Here is a 24,741-nt window from a genome sequence, read left to right as displayed (position 1 = left end):
GTGTGTGTGCACGCAGGAATGGGTGGTACATTTTTACACATGGATGTGGCAAATTTAAAATCAAATCATATTTTGAAAACTCTAATCAGATCGTGTGACGTCGGCAGAAGCAGCATTTTGTTGACATGGTAACTGCCGAAACTCTCACGAACTACTAAAACGATCGCACACTCTGAACTGAAAATCAACTTTTGCCTACAGACAGTACTCCAGGAAAATGCTCTCAAGTTCACAAATGAACCACACGTGCTACTGAAATGCTCTCACACTTTTGAAACACTCTGGAATGTTTAAACACTTTCAAAAAGCTCTCACATGCTACCGATATTTTTTTCCCTCAAACTATGAAACGCTGCTCATACGGATGACTGATTTTTTTTCACCCAGAGAGACTACCAAAGCGCCGAAACACTCTCATGCACACAACTGAAACACTTGCGTGGTTTACACATCATACTGAAAAGCTCTCTCTCACACATTACCCTAATAAAACGCTCTCACATATAACATTGCATTTTCCCATTCATTTTCTCACATCTTCACACTGGCAAGTTCCACCAAGGTGTGTCCTGTAATTAGGTGTCTTCAAACTTGCAATCAGTCAGGCAGCCTATTTCCAGTGCGACCAGTCGTCACTGAGCTGCTTGGTGATATGGTGCGTACCACACTAATATGCACCAGAGGAAGCAAGGGAGAGAGTTGTCTTGGGAGATTAGAAAGAAAATTATAGTCAGCCATTTCAAAGGCACATAAATGCTATAACTGAGACTGTTTTTTATTTTTCCCTCTCACACACACACACTAACGAAATGCACTCAAACTCACACCTGAGGTGTTCTAGCGCTTATTATTGAAACACTCGCATACCATTGATTTTTTTTGGGGGGGGCGTACGCACTCACACACACACACACTACTGCTCATACACTGTTAAAATACTCTGACACAATCTACTACACTGTCACCCTTAAAATCGATACCTTCACACAATGCAGATTTTTTTTCACTCACACTTTGTTTTTCGCTCTCACACTCACAATTGAAGCCTGACTTGCACAAACTACTGCATTGTTTTTCATTCATACACTACTGAAAAACTCACGCGTACACACTTCAACACTCTTAAAACACTTTTCACTCACACAACTGAAATCTCATACCCGATTGAAGCACTCCAGTACACACGAGTGAAACACTCTCACGCACACTAGTTGAAATGCTCATAAACAAAATTCTGAAATAGTTTCATGGAATATACTGGTACAGTATTTATGTTTCATTAGTGTGTGAGAGGAAAATGATCGGCCACGTACTCCGGCTGCCAAGAGAGAGACCGGCAAGTGTGGCCATGGACTGGATGCCAGAGGGTGGAAAGAGGAAGAGAGGTAGGCCAAAGAAGACGTGGAGACAGACTGCCAAAGAAGACCTCAGTGAGATGGGTGTCAGCTGGCATGGAGCAAGAAGGGTCGCCAGTGACCGGAACAAATGGAGGAGGCTCGTCGCCCAATGTTCCAAATAGGAGCGGGCGGAACTAACTAACTAACTAACTAACTAACTAAGTGTGTGAGAATGTTTCAGCTGTCTGTTTCTCGAGAGGTAAATGATGTCCCTGACAGCCCCCCTCATACACAGCGTGCTAACATTCACACACACTTTTTCCCTCTCGCAGTCTGACTAATGAGGCCTGAGGCTGGAGACGGTTCCATCAAGGAAGTCAACACGCCACCACCACTGTGTTTCCCTCCTCTCCCACATGCTCTGCGGGCTCTCCAACGCACACCTGATTGATAGCAGCGATTTGACTGAGAAAAGGGGAAATGGGAAATTGAAAAATGGTGTGGGAAGATTGGAAACAATGCGCTGATTATAAACCGGGCGGGGAAACAAAAGGCCTCCCCTCCATCTCGCTTCTCGTCTTTGGCGGCGGCGAGGCAGCAGGTGTGTGTCGCACAGGTGCCTGATTGAGGCGCACAAAAAGACATTATGAGCGCAAACAAATGGACGCGGTTAGCGTCCCTGGATGCATTTTGGGCTGATAGAGGTGATTATAAGCGTATGAGCAGAGGCGGGCCAGAGAACGTGCACAGGTGTTGGATGGAGGAGGATGCGAGTTTGTGTCATCGCGTTATGAACCCATCCTTACAATTAACTGTGTGCATATGATGTCTTGCAGTTAGTGTTGACAGGAAATGAATGAAACATTTTTGCGGTAATTCAGGCATTGCAAATCATTTGGGATCATGTCGACACCAAAAGACATCCTTTTAGTTGATCTCTTGCAGGAAAGATTGAGTTCTTCAGCACAGATGCACCAAATGTAGCACATATGCATGTTCTAATATTTGTGATCCGAAACAGAGAATTGTTGACAGTGAGTTGGATCAGGGCATTCAAAAATAACGTTGGATCATGAGCTACATGCTGCTTCACCTTGTCTATAATATACAGTAAGTAATGAATGCAATCACTGCCACTTGTTTTGAAAGCATAGAAAGAGTTCCCCATATTGTCAGCCATTTTTCGAGCATTTTGACTGCTCACAATATTTTAGTCTGTCACAAAATATGCACTGAACCTATAAACGTAAAGAGCAGACTCTCTTCTTTCACCAGAATTTATTTTTATTTTTTACTAATCAGCAGTAGAAATTGATTTCTGACCGAAAAGCAGAAAAAAACAAACATTTTAATAAAACTCATCAAGCCTTTGCATTTATGACACGTCATACTCTTCAGCGGGCTTCAACTTTCCTCATGATAACAACACACGTTTTCGACTCCCTGCTGCAACCAATACTCTGTTTGTACCATAGATATACATACTCTGTTTAAGTGTCAGCGGCAATGTGTTAGCATTTATCTCATTCAAAATCGACATAACAAGCCAAAATTCACCACCTCACGATCTTCTTCTCAAAAGCTTTGCTGATCTCAAATCCAAATAGGCCGCCATTTGCAGGGATCCGTTCAGGCTTCTTTCTAGTCTCGCTGGCGACGACCACAAGGACATCACCGCGGCACTGCCACACGGCCTTTGCCTTTACACTCCCACGCATCTCGCTTTGAAAATGCGCTGCAGTTTGCGGTTTCACTCTCAGTCAGGGGGTGTTGCTCTGGTTGATATTGGCTAGGACACGTGGAGCTTCCTCCGCATTTTATGTCCAATTCCGGTAGCCGTTTTTACTTCGAGAAACAAGGAACTTACTTGAAACAAGGAACGAAGCGACAACAATAGAGACTGCGGAACATTGCCCGCTCGGACAAATACAACAAGATGACCAGTTGATGTGTTTAATTGTTTAGCGAAATCGATCAAGAAGGCGGCAGCGTACACATGCGCTCAACATCTGTTTGTTTGTTTATTGAACATAAAACATATATACAGTAATAATTTGACAGAAAATAAGGTAGATAAAAAAAGAAAGAAATCAATCTTCATACAACACAGTTATTATGTTCAAGGGAGTAGGAAGAAGTAAAAAACTTATCTAGTCCTACCCCGTTATGTGATTGTATCTAATAAATCATTTTTATATCAATCAGAAAAGAAAAAAGTAAGAAGAAAGAAGTCTCCATTAAGGCTCATACTTGACCCTTAACCGTGATATTTTTACAACTTTTGGTTTGTATCGGGATTATATACTTCCACACCCTGACACTCTTGTGTCAATTTTCTCTTGTATTCATAATGGATATTTATATACCTTTCTCTATTTATCAACTTAGTTCTGATTTATCATTATATTTAATGTTTTGAATTTATCATTTTAACTCTGATTGATGTAGGTTGTTTGTACTATTTTTTTGAATTTGTTTTTGAACTCAGCAAGCGATTTACTCATTTTCAGGTCCGTTTCGAGATTATTCCACAGATTAACACCTTTGATAGATACACTTCTTTGCTTGATGTTTGTTCTTGTTTTGAGTTTTTTGAATAAGTTGGTACCTCTTAAATCATAGCTGCTTTCTCGAATTTCGAAAAACTTCTGAATGTTTTGGCAGAGCAGGTTATTGTGTGCTTTGTACATTAATTGGGCGATTTTAAAGTCAACCAGGTCATAAAATTTCATCGTATTTAATTTGATAAATAGTGGATTTGTGGGTTCCGTATATTTTGATCTATTAATAATTCGAATTGCTTTTTTTTGTAGGTTGAGAATAGGGAGTGTGTTTGTTTTGCAGGCATTTCCCCATATTTCCACACAGTAGGTCATATATGGTAATAATAATGAAGTGTATAATGTGTACAAAGATCTCTTATTTAGCACTTCCTTGGTTTTGTAGAGGATCCCTACGGTTTTGGCTATTTTTCTTTTTACGTTATCGATATGTGGCTTCCAACATAGTTTTGAGTCTATTACTAATCCGAGAAACTTGGTTTCATACGCTCTTTCTATCTCAATTGAGTTTACCATAATTTTAGCTTGGTGTTTGATTGGTCTTGTGCCAAAAACAATTAACTTCGATTTTTTCAGGTTAAGTGACAATTTATTTCTGACGAAACCAGTTTTTTAATTTGTTTAATTCGTTTTCTACGGTTGTCAGGAGCTGTTTCAGATTTATTCCAGAACAGTAGAAAGTTGTATCATCAGCAAATAGGACACATTTAAATTGTTTTGAGACCTTGCAGATATCATTTATATATAAGATGAATAGTTTTGGACCAAGCACTGACCCCTGAGGAACTCCGTGAGTGATTTTTAGTTGATTCGTTTTTTTATTGTTGAGTTGCACGTACTGATATCTGTTTTCTAAATAACTTTTTATCCATTTATAAGCTACACCTCTAATGCCATATCTTTCTAGTTTTTTCAATAATATACTGTGATCTATTGTGTCAAAAGCTTTTTTTAGATCTAGGAAAACCCCAACAGTAAATTCTTTGTTGTCTATATTAGTGGCTATTGCTTCCACAAACTCCATAACTGCCATTGAGGTGGTCCGCTTTTCCCTGAAGCCATATTGATTCTCACTTAACAGCGCATGCTTTTGTATAAAGCTATCAAGTCTGCGAGAAAATAGTTTTTCTAATATTTTTGAAAATTGTGGTAGTAGTGATATTGGTCTATAATTTGTAAACCGATGTCTTTCTCCACTTTTATAGATTGGAATAACTTTAGCAATTTTCATTTTTGATGGAAAGATACCAGCTTTGAATGACAGGTTGCATATGTGCGTGAAAGGTCGCACTACATATTCTATAATCTGCTTTATTATTGTCATGTCAATATTAAAGCAATCAGTTGACTTTTTATTTTTAAAAGTTTTTATAATATTTGATACTTCTTCTTGTTTTACAGCAGTAAGGAACATCGTGGAGGAGTTTTTTTCTACATATCTATCTATTTCAAACAAGTTTGTTGGATCAGGAATTTGTTTTGCTAGGTTACTGCCGATGTTGACAAAATACTCATTAAATTCAGTTGCTATTTCTGCAGTTTTTTCCAAAATAGTATTTTTGCCTTTGATAAAATACTCTGGATAATACATTTTTTTAGGACTATTTCTGATTACTTGGTTAAGTATCTTCCATATTTCTTGTGTGTTACTTTTATTCTGCTCTAATAGTGCATGATAATGATCTCTTTTACTGGTTCTTATAATATTTACTAGTTTATTTTTATAGGTCTTATATATTTTTTCTGCTTCTTCAGTTCTCAATTTTAAAAACAATTTATATAAATTGTTTTTCTTTTTACATGCGTTTTCTATGCCTTTCGTTATCCATGGCTTACTTGGGTCTTTATACTTTTTGGAGACTTTAGTTAATGGAAAATGTTTATCATATAAAGAGATTATGGTAGACTGAAATACTTCAAACGCTGTATTTGGGTCTTCGTTTGAGTAGACCTCGGTCCAGTTTTGTTTTTCTAGGTCTTGCTTAAAGGCGTCGGTGGAGCGTTGGGTTCTTAGTCTTATTTCTGTTATGTGAGTTGTTGACTTAGCTTTTCTATCAAAATAATTATGAAAAACTGCAAAAACAGGTAGGTGGTCACTTATGTCATTAATGAGAAGTCCACTTTCCATTTTATGGTCAATCTTATTTATAAATATGTTATCTATTAATGTGGCCGTGTCAACTGTTATTCTGCTAGGTTTCAGGATTACTGGGAAAAAGCTGTTGCTGTACATAGTATTTATGAAGTCGGTTGTTTTTTTGTGTCCATTTGGGTTTAATAAGTCAATGTTAAAGTCACCACATATTATTCGTGTTTTCTTATCGTTGTTGTAACTGAGCATATCTGTTAGTTTTTTATTGAATGTGTCAATACATGATCCTGGTGTCCTATAGATGCAACTTATGATGATATTTGATGCCTTTTTATTATGTATTTCAATGGTTAGACATTCCATTAGGTTTTCTATTGTGTTTGTCAATCTCTCGATTTTACTGCATTTAAGTGCTTTGTCTACATATATTGCAACCCCCCCCCCTCCTTTTTTGTTTTCCCTATTAGTTGCAAACATTTCATAACCTTCTATTTCCATTTCAGTTGTTTTATCTTCATCAAGCCAAGTTTCTGATATGGCAATTATTTTAAATTTATTGAATTTAGTCAGGTATTCTTTGATTTTTGTGAAGTTTTTATAGAGACTTCTACTGTTTAAGTGTATTACTGAAAGTGCATTTTCCAATTTTATATTAGTGTTGAATTGTTCATCCAGGTAATAGTCAGAGTTTGTTACCCTTTGTTTGTTCTGGAAGAAGTTGTTGTCTGGGTCCAAATTGTTCTCGGGATCGAATGGCTTATAGTCAATATCTTCAAAGGGTTGGAAGTCCATGTTTTTGGGAGCACTCATGGTCATGTGATCACAAATATCCAATTGTTTACCTAATTTGAATATGTGTGTGTGAAAAAAATTTAAAAATAACTCGCAACATGAGTTGCTTCCTCATGTCAGTGCAAGATTTAATCATAAAAACTCACATTGTTTACATTGAACAAGAAACAGTCATCTAAATGTTTTCAGTTTTTGGCAACAACAAATGAAGATGCCTCACTGTTCTGTTCCAATACGTTTGAAGAGTGTCGATATATTGCCCCAACCCTTCCATATATTACATTTTGGTAGTTAACTGGCCCAGTGCTGCTGGTAGTGTAATAATAGAACCTCTTTTGTGGCTGAAAATGAGGACAATTTGTAAAACGCAAGTGTGGCATAAATTAGCCGCTACCTGCTCATAGGGTGGGGTGGCTTTGTTGCATCTCATAAATGAGTCTTGGCCAAAGCCCCGCTGGTTTAATATTCTCCGAGTGCTTCCAGACAGCGAGAGGCCGTGCAGCAGCTGTCTCTTGAACCCGCTGTTTGGACCCCTCCTCTTTCATTTAGCCCCTTTGACCGGCCTCCTTTCCACCGGGCCGGCTGCGGCGATGACAGGCACTGTCACACGCTTCTCCTAATGTCCTAATTACCGTGCCATATCTCTCTCCTCTCTCTCTGTCTCTCTCGCTCTTTTTTTGGAACCATATCTCTGTGTACATATTTCTGTGTTCTTCGTGAGTAAGCAGATATGTTGGCAGACAAGCTTGAAGCTTCTGTGAGTTCTCCCTCAAAAAATCCTCACAATAGCAAAATGAATATTCTCTTTAAAGCTGTTTTGCGGCTGATTTGTCGCACCCACTACAAAGATGCTCACACTCGCACAAGTGAAGTGTTCTCACACTCACGTTGCAAACACACGCAGACACCGCTGAAATGCTATCAAACCACGCCACTGTTTTTTTAAATTATTTTTTTGCTCACGTACATTCTAAAAACAGTTGGATCAAAAGAGACTGAGCCAACTTTTTGCGTCATTTATTATAATCAGAACGTTGGGTCAAGTTCTTTTCTGAAACATTTATTTTGTGCAATGAAACACGTTATCCCCCCCCCCCCCCCCCCACACACACACCCCAGTCTTGCTGCTGTAGACTGCAAATTTCCCCAGTGTGGGACGAATAAAGGTTATCTTATCTTAAATGAAAAAAACAACAACAACAAAACAGCCCAATTTAGGGGTTCTTTTGTGGGATTTTCATTCATTCATTTATCATTCATATTCACGCGCCGATAGACGGAATCTTGACGGAAGCATGCAACGACTGGGCAGCGGCTGGCCAGTGACAGACTTGTAATGTGACATCTTGCCCGGTACGAGGCAAAGACAGTTATCTGGCTGTCTGACAGTGCGACCGTCATCTTGAACAACAAAAAAGTCATGTTGTTTGACAAGGCCATTCGGTCCCTAACTGAAATGTTCATACATTTGAAACCCTCTCACCCCTAATGAAACACTCACACCAACATTTTTACGCGCTAACTTGTCCTAAAATACTCCCACATTTGCTAATGAAACCATCTCACATTAATATCTGAACCACTTTCTTTCACACACTTTTTGACGACTAAAATGCTGTCATATTCATGAAATACAACTGAAACACTCTCATACTCACTTATGAAACATTGTCACATTCACAAATAACTTTCTCTCACACATACACACACGACTGAAGTGTTCCACGCTTAAATGGTCTCAATTTGCTCAAAATCTAAAGCGAGTGAGTTCGGAAAACAACCCAGTGTTTTATAGCGCGTATGCTGTTACCGGTACTTCTCAAATTACTCTCTGTGAAGGGACAAGGTCTAACGTTTGGTCAATTTTGGTGGAGAATGTTTTAAAAATGTAGACTAGAGGATCTCTGCGCTCAAGTCACTCTCTTCTCTACTGACTTCCTTTCGTGCAGTTGCAAACATTCCCGTCGCTACTTGCCTTAAAAAAAAGAACAGACTGTGGCAGGAAAGAAACCTTTGCAAGGAAAATTTGCAAGAGATGGAAGCGTGGCCCGGAATAGACAATGTGAATCAAATGTGATCAGTCACTCCAGCACAGTGTGGCGGACAGCAACAGCTCTTAAAACGGCGCTCAGTCAGCCGTTCTTGTTAACACAAGAGAGCGGCCGGCGGCAAGAAAAAATCGTTGCACCTCGTAGGGGAAAGCGCTCGTCCGCTTGCTCTCTGATTTATGGAGCTGTGAAGTCACGGCATTTGTCACAATCAGCAGTCTTAACAGTGCGTTGCTATAATTCAGTCGGCTTCCTATGAATGTTTATTACAAAACATCCTGTCTGCAAGAAAACGTTTCACTCATGTTAAGATCAGTCTGTGTTTTCACTGTGGTGTCTTTTTTTTGTGGGGGGGGGGGGGGGTCACGAGGCAATGCAACCACAATCGTCTGAAGGTGAATCCCTCTTGACAGCGGCAATCAAAACAAAACACTTCTGCTCCACCCATAACAAAGAACGTTGCGGATATTTTTTTTTTTAAAAAGTATGTTTGTATAGCAGGTTGAAAACGAGCAAAAATAATTGCGATTTATGTTTGACAACGTGCCACAGGTGTTCTTCTGCCGCTGGCTCCGCAGACATATTGCGTCACTGCTCACTCATGGGTAGTGGAAGCTAGCAGATGAGTCCAACATTAGCCGAAAGCTAACGACGTGAGTCCCACTCCCATCGCTGCTATGCATATCAGTGGCGAAGAACAAGGGCGGACAAAGGGAAGCTTCATCGCCAGATTATTATGTCCAATAATGCGCAGACAACAACCGTGTTCTAACGAATACTTATATTCATCATAAAATAACAAAGGCCACAATGCTCTGTGTCGTTAAAGCTTACCACCATTGACGCCTAGCTTAGAGTGAGTCATATTTTTAATCATTCGTTTCTTATTTTGGTCCTTGAAAACATTTCTTCACATGAAAATGGCGAGTGGTAGTAAAACGTTTGGTGGGCACTGCTGCCTTGAATAATAATTAATGATAATAATAATAATAATATATGAAAAGTCCGATAAATTGTTCTGGAAGTGAATTTCAATAGGTTGGCAGCTGCTCTGTGTCAGTCTGATAGTGGATTTATTGTGTTGACACTCATCAGCTTGTGCAGGTCTCATTAATAATTTTTATATTATTATTATACCGGAGTGTTTCCTGCGCAGTCAGAATGCTGGCAAAATGGTTTTTCATACAAAAGAAGCTGAGGGAACAATTGTTTCGAATTCAGTTGTATAAAAACAAAAAAAAAAAACATACATTACCCAAAGTAATACCCGACACATGAATTTCACCAGCCATAGGAGCCATACTCCATTCACTTTTTAGCTATTTAAAGGACAGTTCATTGCATTTTTGGGGGGGGGGGGGTAGCAGCTACTCTGTTTTATTAATCATCAAGTACAACACAATATTTATTTGCAAAGGGCGTTCATGTTTCTTTCATATAAACTCAATGCATTTTTAAAAATCATTAAGTATGTACAGTACAGTATATCCCATCGTAATTGCAATCTTTACGCAGTTTGGATCCTGGCACAGCGACAACATTTTTCTCTCTCGGGGTGAGGGTGGGGGGCTTGCCCAACATGCTGGGAGGGGCGGGGTGAGAAATAAGATAGATTTTCATGACTTCAACTACTTGAGAGGTGTATGATATCCACCACAATCTGTGTGTTTGTTTGTTTTATTGTTTATTGAACATATAAACATGTACAGTAATACAATTGACAGAAAGTAAAGGTAAGTAAAAGCGAAAAAAGGAAAAGAAAACAGTCATCAAGCAGCACAATTATATGTTCAAAGGAGTAGGAAGAAGTGAAAAACGTATGTAGTCCTACCCCTTATGTATTCAAATATCAATAGATCATTTTTTTATATCAATCATAAAAGAAAAATGTCTGCATACAAACAAATGCTTTTATGCGTGCTATACTTAGCAATTCTTTCAACTTTTTGTTTGTATAGTGACTACATACAGACACAATTATATGTCAAGCGAGTGACTCGTTTTCAGGTCAGTTTCAAAATTATTCCACAGATTAACACTTATTACAGATACACGTCTTTGCTTGACGTTTGTTCTTGTTTTGGATTTTTTGTATATACTGGATACCTATTAAATCATAGCAACTTTCTAGAATTTCGAAAAACGTCAGGATGTTTTGGCAGAGCAGGTTATTGTGTGCTTTGTACATTAAATGGGCTATTTTGAAGTCAACCAGGTCATAAAATTTCACCGTGTTTAATTTGATAAATAGTGGATTCGTGGGTTCCGTATGTTTTGATCTATTCATAATTCTGATTGCTTTTTTTTTTGTAGTTTTTAAAACAGGTAGTGTGTTTGTTTCACACGCGTTTCCCCCTATTTCCACACAGTAGGTCAAATATGGTCATAATGTACAGTATAATGTGTACAAAGATCTCTTATTCAACACATCCTTGGTTTTGTAGAGGATCCCAATGGTTTTGGATATTTTTCTTTTAACATTGTCTATATGTGGCTTCCAACATAGTTTCGAATCCATTGCTCATCCAAGAAATTTATTTCCATTTCAATTGAGTTTACCATCAGTGTTTGGTCCCGTGCCAAAAACAATTAACTTAGATTTTTTTCAAGTTAAGTGACAATTTATTTCTGTCGAACCAGTTTTTTTCATTTTCCACAGTTATCAGGAGCTGTTTCTGATTTTCTCCAAAGCAGTAGAAAGTTGTATCATCAGTGAATAAGACATGCAGATATCATTTGTATGCAGTGGTGTAGTGGGGATTTTTTAAGTGGGTGTACGTGATTCTGGGATGTTCGATATATACATACAGAACATCAATCATAGGCTACAACACCAGTTGAACTAACGTTAAATTTAATGTTTTACTACTCCAAAATAATCACAGGCCAACGTTATTAAGCATAACTCGCATTAGGGCTAAAACCGTAATAAAAATTGAATGTGGCGTCGGGAGAAGTGGGTGGACGGCGTACCCCCGTGTACCACGCCCACTACACCCCTGTTTGTATGATGAATAGTTTTGGACCAAGCACAGACCCCTGAGGAACCCCATGAGTGATCTTCAGTTGATTGATGAGTTTTTCTTGTTAAACTGCACATACTGATGTATGTTATCGAGATAACTTTTTATCCATTTATATGTTCATACTGAAGCGTGGAACTGCCAATGCCGAGTAAACATTTTTGACTGCCAAATTCGTTGGTTCGTATTTGCAAATACTTTCAAATGTGTTCTCAAGCGAACCTAACGCGCAAGTAACTGAAAACTCACTCTGCCCCTCCTTGCCCTCACGAGCACGGCGTACGGCTGCAGCACAGACTGTATTGGGACAGACTGGCTATTTGTTAACTTTTTCATGTTTTATTTAAATAAATAAATAGTGGATGAACGGGGGCTCGACAGATTTCTGATGTGGCCGTAGCACACTTTAGCCCCGATGTAACGCCGTGCATGTTTTGGACCGAAGCTTGGACCCAAATTTGGCCTTTTGCTATTGATATGAAAGAGTTAAATGGATGAAATATTGCCTCATAGGAACTTATCCTCTGGGGCAATAGACAAAGTATATACTCTGGACTGGTTGACAGCCAATCACAGTCCTGTAAGGTCCCAGGGGGGAAAAAAAAAGATATTAGAAACAGCTCTCAATCTGATTCGCTGCAGCTCGACACTGACCAGTTATTGTGAAATGAATCCCTCTGACGGTGTCAATCAAAACTGAGCATTATTACCTTCGTAAAGGCTTTTTTTTTTTTAAACTCAGCTCTCGCATTGAATCTCATTTGATTGTGCAGGTGTACATAACAAAGTGATTGGTGGAATAAAGCTGCGGAGGAAATGAATCCAAGGCGCATTTGCAGTTTTTCGCATTTCTAATAATCAAAGCGTTGCATCCCTGAAGACTGACAGATTGATTATCATTTCTGCTCTGCTAGGTTGTCATGGAGATGGACCATGAACTGGATGCTGTGGTTGAAGGCTGGGCAAAAATAAATGCAGCAGCGGCAACAGTAATAATAATAAGTCAACAACACATCCGGATAATATTTGACTTATTTTAGTTGGAATCACATGCCTTGGCCTGAAACACAATGTATAAGGTGCGTGTGTGTGTGTGCGTGCACGCACGCGCATTTTTGTGTTTTATTTTTGGAAGTCGAAACTTCTTCATTGGTCAAGAGTCCACTTCATCTTATTTCCATGGAGAGGAAAACGTCTGATCCCTCTAATTAAATGACGACACAATGGGCAGCACACTGTGTGGCTGCATTCGAAACGCGCGCGCACACACACACACACACACACACACACGCACACATAAGAGCTGTGGCATCTCAAGCAGAAACGAGGCGATGTTTTACCTGCGAGGAAGAACATTAAATTCAAATGTGTCGCACCGGCGCTGGAAAGACATGTTGGCTCATTAGTGTTCCGACTGAATAGCACAAGCAGAGAGACATGACCATCATGGCGGTGGTGGGTTTTGATAGCGGCGGTGGTAGGGGGGCTGCTATATGTCGCACACAAATTGGCACAAACATGCTACAAAACATAGCCGTGAGCACATATGCATCACCGTTCGCATATTCTAAAAGCAAATCTCAACCCCAGCCATTTTCTGGCCACATTTGGTGCTGTGCTTCTGTGCATGCAAGTTAGGTTCATTGAAGACTTGAAATTGTCCATCGGTATGAGTGGGAGAATGAATGTTTGTGTGCCCTGTGACTGAGACATTGAGATTTTTTTTCTCTTTTTAAGGGCTATATGAATACATTTGATTTGACTCGAGCTTCAGGAGGGTAAGCGCGATAGAAAAAGGAATCTGCTTGTTCCTTCTTTCCTTTCCAGCGAGTAACTTTCTTCAGGGATCTGATTGGTTAAATGTTGGAGTTCAAATGTAATATTTCGAAGTGACAGGAAAAAAAAAGTCCTTCTTGCCCTTTGTTTGCCATTGTTGTTGCGATTTGAGGTTTCTGATTGGCTAAACCTGATATGTGGGTTACGGTTTATTAAAAAAAAAAAAGGTAACCAGTGATAGTTGTCTTCAAACCACACTCTGAGTTGCCCCTCATAAAAAAGGGGGGAAATTAAATGCTTGGGTGCTGAACATAGAATATACAGGGGCCAACTGTAGTTTTAAATCGTAATATTACCAATCATCACTCGATGGCAGACATGTCTTAGTTGCACTTGGGTCTTATACTGCCGAATATTACAGCGTGAATAGACCTATTCATTTTTGACAGATTTGAAATGATATGCAAGATAGACATCATAGTACCTCAAAAATATTAACATTCTGAGTGAATTCTTTTGGGAAAAACAATGTAATATTTACTCACGAGAAAAAAACACAATGAACTAGAGAGCTATGAAACATTATTTTGACGAAAATCTCATACTTGGGACCACAGTAGTGAGCAAGGTAGAATAATCCGACAACGGCATGCCGTTGCCAAGTCCAGTGATTACAATGCGCCACAGGTGCAGTGCAGGAAAGAACGCCCGCCCCACTCACTCAGGCACTGAAAATAAAACAAAAGCAAAATGACAACAGGTCAGAGAGCACAACCATGACAGAAAGAGTATGTAAAAATGTGAAAAGGTGCATACTTGAGGTCGTACTTGGATGGGGGGTGGGGGGGTGGGGTTATGCTAATGTTGAGGAGGACGCTCCCCCGTTAAAAGGAGAAAAAAAATGCAAATGCATCTCACATCCACCACTCGCAGGAATGCCTGCCATCGTCTCCTTGAACAAAAAGCTACGGAACAAAAAGAGAGAGGGTGTTGTAGCTGTGGATGAAAACGAGGTGAGGAGACAAGGACAGACATTGGGAGGACGCTTGGCCTGTCCGCTCTCATCCGGCGTGATTGACAGACGGGTGTATCGGCTGCACTCTTGCCGAGGCATTTTCCCTGCCCGAAATCTGTCCATCAGCACTTGTCTAAGCAGAGCGACAGCCATGACATCTAATCACAGGCCAGCCGGCGCCTCATAACTTGTGGCTAATGCGCTGCAGGTAACGCAGGGGGGAGACAGGCCGCCGCCTAGGCGCTATTAATAGTCTGGATGGCGGCAGCTGACAGGAAGTGGATCGCTCTGATGGCGAGGGAAGGTGTCGCCAGACTATATCATAAGTCTGTTTGGGTTTTAAGTCTCATCAAACTCAACTGTGTTTTGACCTCACAAAGTGACTGGAGTCAAATGTTTTATTTCCTTGCTGCCACTTTGGCTGCCTTGCCTTAAACTACCTAAACTGAGGTTGGAGGCATATCGTTGGACTGATGAGCGATCATCAGATATATTAAGAGAAATTACAAGGACCCGGCCAGTCGATGTAATTGGACGCAATTAGCTTTTTAGATTTTTTTTTTTTAATACAGATGTTTTATTCTTTGTTTATTTTTTTACACAATAACACCAACATACGACAAAGATAATGACATTCAGACCCCCCAAATACAAACAAATATTAAAGGACAGAGTATTGCAAAACAGTTAATTATTCTGTCTATTATTCATATATTTATAGTCGTAGTATTAAGGGACCTAATAATAAGTTATTTTATTCATCTGATACTTTCTAATGGTCATTTTAATTACATCGTACCAAATATCAAAATCTGCCTAAAAAAAAAACATCAACACGAAGTAAGTTGAAGAAATTCTTAATTTACTTTTAATTTACTTTGCCACGTCTTGTAACATCTTGATATCCAGGAACTATGTTGAAGTGAGTTGAGGCGCTTCATGTAGTACTGTGCCAGCATCTTGATGCCAAGCCACTTCATTGAAGTGAGAAGAGGGGCTTCATGTAGTTCTTTGCTGCCACTTTGTAGCATCTTGGGTGGAGCTATGTTGAAGTGAGTTGAGTAGCTTTATGTTGTGTTATGCCAAATCTTGTTTAATCTTGATGCCAAGGAACTATGTTGAAGTGAGTTGATGCGCTTCAGGTTGTGCTTTGCCACCTCCTCGTGACATCTTGGTTTCAAGGAACTCTGTTGAGGTGAGTTGAGGAGCTTCATGCAGGGCTGTTCCTGGCATATTTTGGTTTCTATCGGCAAATCTAATCCTCTGTGAAGTCTGTGATTGAATCTAGTCTTCTTCCATCTGTTCGCCCCCCGTGATTACTCAAGAAAAGGCCGACGACACCTCTGCCCTGAGTATGTCCAGACATGCCCAAATTAACCGAAACTTTAAACATGATACAATTTTGTTAATATATTTCTCTATCAGGGCTCAAACAAGTAGTCGCCCCAGAGCAGCAGCGAACAGGCTAATTTGAGCAAAAGCTCCTTCTGTTGAAGCCTCCCACAATCAGGATAAAGTTTTGACTGACACTGAAAATGTCGGAGCATCCTGCACAGCGTCTACTCATACTTTGTTTTGTGACCATCATGTGTGATTTGTCAGTCTTGACTCTATGTAGCACCCCCCGCCCCCACACACACACCTCTTTCCCCAACACGGGGGGAATTGCTGACACGCTGCCAATGCACAAAGACGTGGAACAAGGACATGTGTCACACCTTACACCCTTATTACGCCGCCAATGACAAGTGAGACAAGCCGTCTGCTCAACAGTTTTGCTGCACGGACGCATCTCTTGCTCCATCCAAGCTCACTTGTCTGTGTGAATTGCACTGCTACAACATGTTGAGAGAGGAGAGGCCGGGTGGCATACACATCAGTAATGCATGGAGACAGTCGGGTGGATGAGCGTGCAGAGGGGTGCAAGAGGGTACAGTACTGTATATGGAGTGGTGTTTCAGTTCTTTTATATTTCATACGGAGCAGTGCTTCACTAAAAATGTATTATTTTAATACTACCAGTGCTACTATAACGACTATTCCAACTCCGGCCTCCCTGTGTGGAGTTTGCATGTTCTCCCCGGGCTTCCGTGGGTTTTCTTTGGGTACTCCGTTTTCCTCCCACATTCCAAAAACATGCATTGGAGGTTAATGGAACACTATAAATTGTCGCCAAGTGCGATTGTGAGTGTGAATGGTTGTTTGTCGATGGGTGCCTTGCAGTTCACTGGGAACCAGTTCAGGGCGTAACCTGCCTACTGCCCGAAGACAGCTGGGATAGGCTCGAGCACGCCCCGCGACCCCTGTCAGGATAAGCGGATCAGAAAATGGATGGATGGATAAAACACTGTTGTGTGTGAGTGTGTGTTGCTCCCAAGCAGACAAAGAATGACATCTCTCTCTGGAGGTTATACTAGCAATTCCCCCTGAGCTCTGCTGCGGGCACTTGGGAGCGTGCCCACCTCTGGTGCTGTGTATGAGGTGCCAGGCTGGGTGGGCGTAGATCCGAGTGGCTGCCCACCCTTCTTCAGCATATACACGTGTCCCAGGGGGTGGGGGCCAGGCGTGTAAAATCTCTCTTTTTCACTCATTACGATGCCTTATGTTTGTTTTAATTTGGGGAAGCTACACGATTTGTATTGTAAATGATTTGATCTCTAAAATCTGCCATGCAATATATCTTTCTGCTTGCCTTCTTTCTGCTCACAAACTCTCGTCTCTCTTCTTTTCTTCCTGGCCTGCTGCATCAGGAGCTGCTGAAACCATCACAGGTACTACTTTGCCTGTTTTCTTGCCTCTTCTCCGTTGTACGTGATTGTCTGCTCATCTCTGCTTATTAACATTGGACCTTTTTTCTTGAGAAAGGAGGAGAGAGACCCACGGTGCAGATCGATGGTGTTGCTTTCATTTTTGATTCTATCAGTCAACATTTCTTTGTCTTTACAAGGTTAATTGGTTGCCCCATTCGTTTGTTGTTCTGAGAATTATATATTTTTTAGCTCCTTACAAAGTCAATAAAGTCACAAAAGCACTCAGTCTTTTTTAATGAGTTTTCAGGTGATTCTCACCACCGGTGAAGTCGGCCTGGAGCCAATTAGATATACGCTGACGCTTAACAGCTACAAAACTTGGTAAACCCGTGCATGCTAACACACAATGCTGTGAGTTTTCTTTCATGGACAGAGGAGTGCCACCACCAATTTTGGCCACATGTGCCACAATACGAGACTGTCCAAATTGAACCACTGCTTATTGTACACCAATCTGGTGACACTCTGTTGTCATGGCTTTACCATTCAGTAAAGGTTTTCCTCATTGCAGGCCAGTGTAGCATCACCATGATTGGGATGTAGTTGCTCACAGTCCATGGAATTTTATAGTTGCTATTGATTTCAAGTTTGTGCCTTCCCCTTGAACTTATAATTGATGCTTTGTACAGACTTTCAGAAATGAACTTTTCGTGTGTGATATTTACATTTGCTTCATGATGATGTGAGCTGCTCCTTTCAGCTTGGGGGGAAAAAAACAAGAGTTTTACACATAGGGAATCAAGTTGGTCAAATTAGTCAGTCAGACACTTTCTGAAACCTCCCCCTGCAAAAGTTGCAAAAGTTGTAATTACAGTTTACCCTATTAGACTTAAATCCCTGTTGCCTGTGAAGGAGCATTTCATCCTGAGAATCGGGCTCTAATGACTGAGCAGGAGAAAGAGACACAGCGGGGAGAAAGAGGGAGCATCAGAGACAGAAAAGTTTTATTGTTAATGAGGTTCTGTCGTGCCGCTTGTTGCTGCCGGACGCGCTGACTCAGACAATTGGACGCTGGCCCGTGCTGCTTTTGATGTTGAAAAATACAACAACAAAGAACGAATCAAAACAGCGCCAAATGTGAGGTGCCTGAACCTCGCATCTTCTTAACTTTTGCTAAAATGTGAGGTGGCTGAACCTTGCATCTTCTTAACTTTTGCTAAAATTGGTGTGGTTTAGTTTCGCTGACCAAGGATAAGCATGCGTTTGCAGACAAGGTCAATGGGATTATTGAGCCAACCTCGTTTCATGTGTCGTGCCGAACCAACATATTTTGCTCCAAATGTCCTTGCCACAAACCATCGTAGCGCTGCACCTACTGATTATTTTAAGAATCGATTAATCTGTTGATTATTTTGTCGATTAATTAATGAATCAGCTTCAAAAAAATGTTTTTAATTTCCACCCATTTATTCAAAAACAGGACATTTCAAATTGGCAATGCAGAAAATGTACAAACAAATGAATTATGATTGAAGAAAATACGTTGTTGTTTTTTTTTTTGCCAACCTACAAGCCGATGTTTTTCATTACCACAAAGATAATCAGTCCACTTTCATGGATGACGACAGAAACTAATATTTACAGCTGAAAAGCTGAAATTTGGAGTATTTGGACAATTTTAAATGAAAAAAAAGTATCTGAATGATTCATCAATTATCAAAAATGTTTATGGATGAAATTGAAATTCAATTAATGGAGTCATCGTTGTAGCTCTAAACTATAGTTTCGTACCATCCAGCTGTCGAGTACAGCAAGTTTTGTGTTGATGGCGATCGGGTTTACCAGCCAGGGGGACCACATTCAGAGACAGCTGCTGGAAACGGCACCTTCCAACCAAAGTGCATGTTTTGCCACACATTTTTCATTGGATTCAATCACTCATCAGATGAACAGGTGGCTGATGCAAATATGAGCAGCGCCAATCGGGCCTGAACCTCGAATTGTCGTCACTTTTTCTGAAATCATTTGGTTTTAGCCCTCTTTTGACGTTTGAGTGCCAGAGCCCCCTCGACCGCGCATCCTCTTTGGCCGTGCATCGGCCTCGCTCAGTATGTTGTGATGCGGCAAGAGGCAGGCAGCCATGTGTAGAGATACAGACACTTTACTCTTCCAGACAGCTGCTGGAATGAGTGTGCATTTATCAGCCAGTCATCTATGCCCAAATCACACCCCCGTCCACTCGCACCACCACGAACACCACCACGACCACTACCACCACCCACCATCCAGGATTAATGACTGTCTCTCCTAATTTGCACCCAATCATGAGCGGCATGCCGAGGCAATTGAAAATGTTTACTCCAATCGCCAAAGTCCTCCATGTTGCACAAAGTGGCCCGTTTTTACTTTGATGGGATTGCTAATCAAGGCCGTGTTATTTATGTGTTTTTTTGGCATTGGTGATGAGCCTAGGCTAAGAAGGATGTTGGAACGTCACCAACCTTGCTTGGGGCTGTGGAGGATTTATTTACAGTTGCTTTCTCTGTGACCAGCAGATTGGGAGCCAAGGGTAACTCTGCCTTGCACTGCCAGAAATGTTTGACTTTCATATCTCGGAATGACACAAACCGGTTTGGTTTTCACAAAACTTCAAACGTGCTGTGACACATTTGCTTTCATGTATAAAATCATCAAAACTGCAGTGGCGGGCCGTGCATGTGACACCTTGGGCCTTCAATGAGGACTTCATACTTTTCACCACCACACTCAAATTATTACTTCCACCATTGTCGCAATTATAGAAGCCTTTAGGAGAAAAAAAAAATCCATCCCGGAAATCTATGCTAATTTTCTGTTAGTATGTCAATGGGATTTGATTGTGTGTGTGTGTGTGTGCATATATATATATATATATATATATATATATATATACTGTATGTATATGAAAATAGTTTTAAAATAGGCCTTTTGTTGAAGGTATGCCTTATACTCCAAAGCGCCTTATAGTACGGAAAATACGATACATTTAAATTAATTGCCCAGCCCTAATAAGAAGCATGTTTTTAGAATGGGAATTACTTGATCCATTCAGTTTCCAAAATTCAAACCTTATGGGACAATACGCTCAACGGGCACATTAGAACTCACCTGACAATTTGTGATTCATATTATATTAATATTCATGTGTAAATAGTCCTGATCTCTAAACTGTCAATCACTCTAAATCAGTGACATTAAAAGCACGTCATCTGGATTGTCGTATAGAAGTTTGACGTTATTCCCTGCTATATCTGCTGACATTTTCTCTGTTTTCACTCATTAACTCGCTTTTGTCCTGAACCGACGAGCCTGGCAGCAGAGCAGAATCAAACCGTCGGCTGATTGCATCACACGATTAGTTGACAATGTTTTTTTTCTTTTTCTTCCCACAAGGGAGGTTAATTTATTTTTGCGGGAGTTCACGTAGAATCATGTTAGTTCGCCTGTCTGTTTCCATTGTCTCTATGGCGGCGAAACAAAATGCACGGCCCTCTTTTTATTTTTTTCCTTTCTACTTCATAAATGTCAGAAAGCAATCGAGGTTCGTGTGACAACTCGAGCATGTAAACGTGCCTTTGATATTTGCCCCTGCGTCTGCATCTGATAGCGTTGCGCCTCTACCGGTGTGAATCGGGAGACCTTCTAATGTATTCCTTGGGTAAAAATAGCACAAGGTGACATTAAATTATCTCCCCGAAAACAGCAAAGGAAGAACAAAAGGCATTTTTGTGTGCGTATGAGAGGTGTGAGTTACGACGACAAGGTCTCGGGAAAGCGCTTGTGTACCGGGAGGCTCTCCGAAGATCTTTTCCATGCGAAGAGATAGATGACAGCACACTGAGCACACATTGGTCACATGGATGCTCAGATGGAGGGCTCTGATAAAGCTTTAGCCCATCAACGCCATCCAGCTCCACTTCCTTCTTTCTCGTTTGAAGATGATATCGTGTCAATCCATATAGTGGAAGGAAATACACTGCGGTACCACACGGTGCCTATGAAAGTGAATTAGAAACACATTAAGCATACGTGAGGGCAATATTTCCATAAGAGGACGTGACCAATTATTTCTTACACCAGATTCCAATGGAATATGCCTTGATTCGTCTGACAACAGGGAAGTGCCAGTTCTACAGGAAGCAGCGCACAAGAATAATAAATGAGCATAAGATGTCTTCATCAGAATCACTGTCGCCATTGAAATGTAGCACAAGAATGAAACTCTTGAGGTCTGGGGATAAATATCCGTAATCATACCAGTGCAATGATAAGTTTGTTAAAATATGTCTCCTGTATTTTATGCATCCCCCCCCCCCCCCCGGCCTCCCCCAATGGATGGATGTGATTTTGACATGTCACACATACTGCTGTGCAGAGCTGAACAGTAAATCGGATTCAAATTGTCATCACAATGTAGTAGAAGGCAATTTTCACAACTCGGGGGGAAAAAACAAGAAACCTCTGCTTTATTCATATTTTATTTATCTATATTGTGTTGAGATAAGTTCAGTGCTGAGTGTGCAGTCCATGTTTACATGTCGTTCCACGAGATGGAGATACACTAAAGACAATACAATTCAATACAGCTTTATTTCTGCCGAACTTTCACAACCGCTACAGATGGAACAAAGCACTCTACAGAACATTTAAAATTCTATGTCCAAGAAATTAGAATACTGATCCCTATATAAGGTGCAACAGATTATAAGGCACACTGTTGTCTTTTGACTGTACCTTATACTACTTCGTAGGAGAAATATTATGACAGTTTTAAACAAATAATTGAAGAAATATTTCTAATGTGAAATGCATACCGTGGCACTTTCAAGGTTGGAGAACACTGATTTATGGAAAAGAATGTCTCAACTTCACTGGAGTATTCAAACCTGATGTTGTATCGATACCATATCGTGAAATCTAGCAAGATATATTGGAACATGGATATATTTTTCCACCTTTTCTCGTTCCGCTTTATATTTCACGCTCTCGTTTTGCTGCTGCTCTCCAGCTTTCCTTTGTCGGCAGCCAGGCTTGCAGCCCATCTGGCGCTGACTCACAGAGGACCCAGCATTTGGATCCAGGGAACGGGGTGGGTGGTGGTGGGGATGAGGGGTGCTGGATCAATAGCGACAAACATGGCACTCGTATATTAAATGGATTAGACTGTGGCTGCGCAATCTCCACAAGGCCTGTTTGTGTAGCGTCGCATTGTTGCGTCGTGTTGGCGAAAGAAGCGCAAATATTTGCGAGGCGGTAAATGTCCAGACGGTAATGTGTGTGTGCGTGTGTGTTTGTGTGTGTTGAAGTGGAAGGTCAGAACTTGGCAACAGACAACGTTTCGGTGGTGGAGGGCGAGATGGCCACCATCAGCTGCAGGGTGAGGAACAACGACGACTCGGTCATCCAGCTGCTCAACCCCAACAGACAGACCATCTACTTCAAGGATGTCCGACGTAAGTCAGTGGAACACGATTAAGCAACAGACTCAAGGTGGTACTGGTTATGTGACGTCATACCCCAACCCCGTCATCCCTAATCCCCCCCCCCCCTCCGCACAGGTCATCTCCATTTTGTATCTGACTGGGACTGCCCAATTTATTGGGGGGGGGGGGTGATAATCAGAATTATATTGATTGCTATTGAGATCACGATTAATAAACATGATTTTTTTTTTCATTGCTTGAAAAACGAGAACGCATTCAACTAGCGAAAATTCCAAGTTGCAAAAAGCCCTTGAGTATTGTTCGACCTGTCTGTGTGTGTACCTACAGCGTTTGCGTGTGAATATTTATCACACTGTGTTCCAAATTATTATGCAAATTATGTTTCTGTTTTTTATAAATCGCTGATACAAATGGCACTCACCATAATTTTCAGGTCATCAACTTTTACAGAATAACTAATGTTTTCAATGTGAATTGTGACGGTTGTATTTGCAGCCTTTGGGGGTTGTATTTGCTGAAATCCAAAAACAGGTCAGGTTCGATTTTAACGTTGGGCCTTTTATTTGATCGCAGCTTCTCAAGTGTTGCATCCATTGAACTGAGATTTCGCAGATTCACTGCTTGAATTTTCTTTTTGCAGTATATCAGAATAGCCTCCCGAAGCTGCTGTTTGGTTGTGCACAGTGCCGTGCATAATAATTTGGAACTGTGCATTTGAACACCAATTATGTTTTTATTATTGACATAAATACTGTTATCATTGGGAGCTTGAAAATTATGCTGAGTTGCATTTGTGTAGACTATTTGAGAGAAACATTATTTACAGAATAATTTGGAACGCGGTGTACAATCATTTATTTCAAGCATACAGAAATAACCACAGGGTAATAAGCTGCTTGTTTCACCTGCACTGGTAAATTTCCCACCATGATATTTAACTCTGAAATCCACTGTTAAAATGACACAATTAAAAAAAATAATAATAAAAACATTGCTCAAAACCTGTCAAGAATGTTTCAACTGTTGCACACCAGCAAGGTTTATACTTGACCACATTTGCCACAACACAATGGCAGCAAAAAACTAAATGAAGCTCCTCAACTTACTTTAACATTGTTCCTTGGCAGGAAGATCCCACAAGATGGTGCCAGTAAATAACGGAGGATCGATTACAAAAGTTTTCAAAAAATGAAATAAAAACCGCAAATAGTTGACTCCATAAGCGAATATGAAGCGGGAAAGTGTATATCCATTCCCGCAAGCATTGAAGCAATGCAACTTCATATTTTGCATGTTTTTTGCATTGTTGTCATGCTATAAAATGATTATTTTACATTCAAATGGAATGGCAACGACAGCACATTTTTATTTTATTGTCTTGAGATGGTGATGATGTGCAGCCCAGTCTCACACTGTTAATAAACTGCTGGTTTATAAGTCGTCTTTGTAGGTCACAAGTCAGAGCCTCCTCCTTATTAATTTTTCAGAAAAGGTTATCACAGATCTTGATGGAAATAAATCTGCCATACTCCTTCTGTATTTTGGGCAAATATCCTGACATATTGGCTATGTATGGTTTCAATGGTGATTTAGCAAATTGTTGAAAGGGTGGTTGTGTTGGCCTTGAGCTTGGTTTCTGCCTTTATTACAGACAGCTCGATTCATTGTTGAAAATTTTATGAGATTGTTCAACAAAACTGTAATGAGTGGACAACAGACCTTTTATCAATTTCTTTTTAAAATGTATTTTATATTTATTTGTGAACACGGTGTGTTTAAATTATCAATCCATTTTCTAATCCGATTATACTCAGGAGTGCCGCGGGGCGTGCTGGAGCCTCACACTCACATTTAGGAACACTAT

At 40.4% G+C, this 24,741-nt stretch overlaps 1 protein-coding gene across 3 annotated transcripts in view; it reads left to right on the top strand.

Annotated features, from left to right (window-relative positions):
• The window catches only part of cadm1b (cell adhesion molecule 1b), a 179,071-nt gene that overhangs the window by 97,595 nt on the left and 56,735 nt on the right, over nucleotides 1-24,741 (top strand). For 2 of the 3 annotated variants that reach the window (XM_086125021.1, XM_086125019.1), the window contains exons 2-3: nucleotides 17,395-17,415; nucleotides 22,740-22,886. In XM_086125021.1, coding sequence (XP_085981147.1) covers nucleotides 17,395-17,415; nucleotides 22,740-22,886 — 168 coding nt within the window. The remainder of the gene's footprint in view (nucleotides 1-17,394; nucleotides 17,416-22,739; nucleotides 22,887-24,741) is intronic. The other variant, XM_086125020.1, reaches the window with a different exon arrangement.

Source organism: Hippocampus guttulatus, chromosome 12 (assembly GCF_054856545.1).
Source record: "Hippocampus guttulatus isolate MCC_2025c chromosome 12, RoL_Hgut_1.0, whole genome shotgun sequence".
Classification (NCBI taxonomy): domain Eukaryota; kingdom Metazoa; phylum Chordata; class Actinopteri; order Syngnathiformes; family Syngnathidae; genus Hippocampus; species Hippocampus guttulatus.
The sequence above is the reverse complement of the archived record's forward strand: the minus strand, read 5'-3'. Positions and strand labels throughout refer to the sequence as shown.